We start from the raw sequence: 2,061 nt of genomic DNA on the forward strand, positions 1-2,061 counted from the left end.
AAAAAAAAAAAAAAAAAAGTACCCCAACCTCTGTTTGCCTTATTTGCCTGCAACCATAAGCCTGCTCGACCTACACACCCACTCACTCACACACTGAGCAGATGATCCGTCGTAACTGAAGATGAAATTATTTGTTCTGAGTGAATAGATCAAAGGTTGTAGGTAGCTGCTCAGACTGTTTACTGGAGTTGGGAGCATTTTGATTCCAAAATGAAATTTAAAGTAAAATGCAAGTTTTTAAAGCTTTGTTATAGACAAACAAGAGTTACATGCAGCTGAAGGTGTTGCTTCTAACTCCTTTTCTGAATACAACAGCCTGCTTTCAACTCTTATCTGATAACAAATAGGTTTACTGTGTGCCACACCATAACATGTAAATTTAGCACTGCCATAGGATTTTCCCTTTACAGGAATTATAACTTTTGGTTGCATTTCATGTCAGCGCTGAGTATGCGGTTTCATGATGCAATGACAGCTACAAGTGTTTGTCGTAGACACACCCTCCATTTGCATGAGTGACCTAAACGTGATGGTTTTCTAGTGCATCATGACGGCCACTCAGACGCCAGCGTGTGTATTAAAAACAACTTTCCCTCAACGATGGTCTGGCAAATGGCTTTTTTCCCTGACAACAAAGACAGTAAACAGCAGCACTTAGCGAGCTCTCAAGAACCTAATTGCCTATTAAGCACAATTGAGTCCGCCTTTATCCTGCTGCCTCTGTTGGGGGCTCCTATCCCTGGAGACACAGCTTTACAGTAAACATAAGCGAGCTAGCCCGGCTTTTTGACAGCTTTAGCTAGAACATAGGCACTGCTGCTGCCGCTCTTACCTCACAGCAAATAGATAGAGATGACCTTCGGCTGTTTCTAGCCTGTGCGTTTGTCTGGGTGACTGTCGGGAACACTTTGGGCCTTTGGCAGTGAGTCATATGACGATGTTTCCACCCGCTTATGTCTTATGTTTCTCTCCTCCGTATTTTCCAGCTTTTCCAAGATTTTGTGCAACATCTCCCAGTGTTTTTTTTTTTTTTTTATACTTTTCGTAGTCATAAATAAAGCTGTATATTGCGAGTGCTAAAAGATGTTTTTCTGTGCTCCTCAGGCTTGACAGATGAGAAAGTGAAGGCCTACCTCTCGCTGCACCCGCAGATGCTGGACGACTTTGTGTTGGAGAGTGTGAGTGCAGAGACGTTGGACAGATGGCTGAAGAGGAAGACCAGCAGCAGGCCTGCAGGTATACCCACTCCCACACACACACATACGTACACACACAAACACATGCTATAGCTCTCCAGATCACTGTGACATAGTGATTGGATCAGCAGATTCCAGGATATTGATGCAGAGTTGTAATTTCTGTGATATTTTGCTTTGGTTAAATGTTTGTAAGTTTTAGCTCCCATAATCCCATATGAGTTCCAGACTAGTCAACCACAAATACAGGCTGCAGCCACGTCAGTCGTTTGCTTTTATTGCAGTGAAAATCTAAAACCTTTTTGCGTAAACACCAAGAAAAAAACAGAGAATGCCTCTGCGGATTGTAGTTGTTATCCAGGCCATTTGCAGTACAAATCACTCATCTTTACATGTCTCCTTTAATTGCCAGTGTGTGTGATAGACAGAAGGAAGGGAGAGGGAATGGGCCTGTCGGGTGTTTACGGGTCATTAGATGTGTTAGAGTGGGCCGAGTTGAGTCTGTTCTGTGCGCTTCACACACAGCGGACTGTTTCTCAGACCAACCGCATCCATCAAGGGCCCACAGGGCTGGCACTCTGCCCAGTCGAGCTGCTGACGTCAGAGGCGACCTCCAGAGACATGCAGCCGGCTGAAGGAGGCCCAGGGGTGGGGTAGGGATGGTGGTGGGGGATTGCTCTGGCTCAGGGTGTGGGTGTGTTGAAGTGAAGGGGGAAACTGGCGGAGGATGGATTTGTCACATTTTGGAGCTGCTTTCTACATGAGGTCTACAGACAGTAATGTTCATTGCTGCCATGCAGAGACGTAGATTTGTCAAGTCTGAGCCTGCATACAGTGTGTGTGTGTGTGTGTGTGTGTGTGTGTG

General features: G+C 45.4%; 1 protein-coding gene across 7 annotated transcripts in view; it reads left to right on the plus strand.

Annotated features, from left to right (window-relative positions):
- Window positions 1-2,061, plus strand: part of pde10a (phosphodiesterase 10A) — a 65,513-nt gene that overhangs the window by 36,752 nt on the left and 26,700 nt on the right. For all 7 annotated transcript variants that reach the window (XM_032541158.1, XM_032541156.1, XM_032541157.1 and 4 more), the window contains one exon: window positions 1,105-1,236. In XM_032541158.1, the coding sequence (XP_032397049.1) occupies window positions 1,105-1,236 (132 nt within the window). The remainder of the gene's footprint in view (window positions 1-1,104; window positions 1,237-2,061) is intronic.

The sequence above is a fragment of the Etheostoma spectabile genome, chromosome 17 (assembly GCF_008692095.1).
Source record: "Etheostoma spectabile isolate EspeVRDwgs_2016 chromosome 17, UIUC_Espe_1.0, whole genome shotgun sequence".
NCBI classification, from domain to species: Eukaryota; Metazoa; Chordata; class Actinopteri; order Perciformes; family Percidae; genus Etheostoma; species Etheostoma spectabile.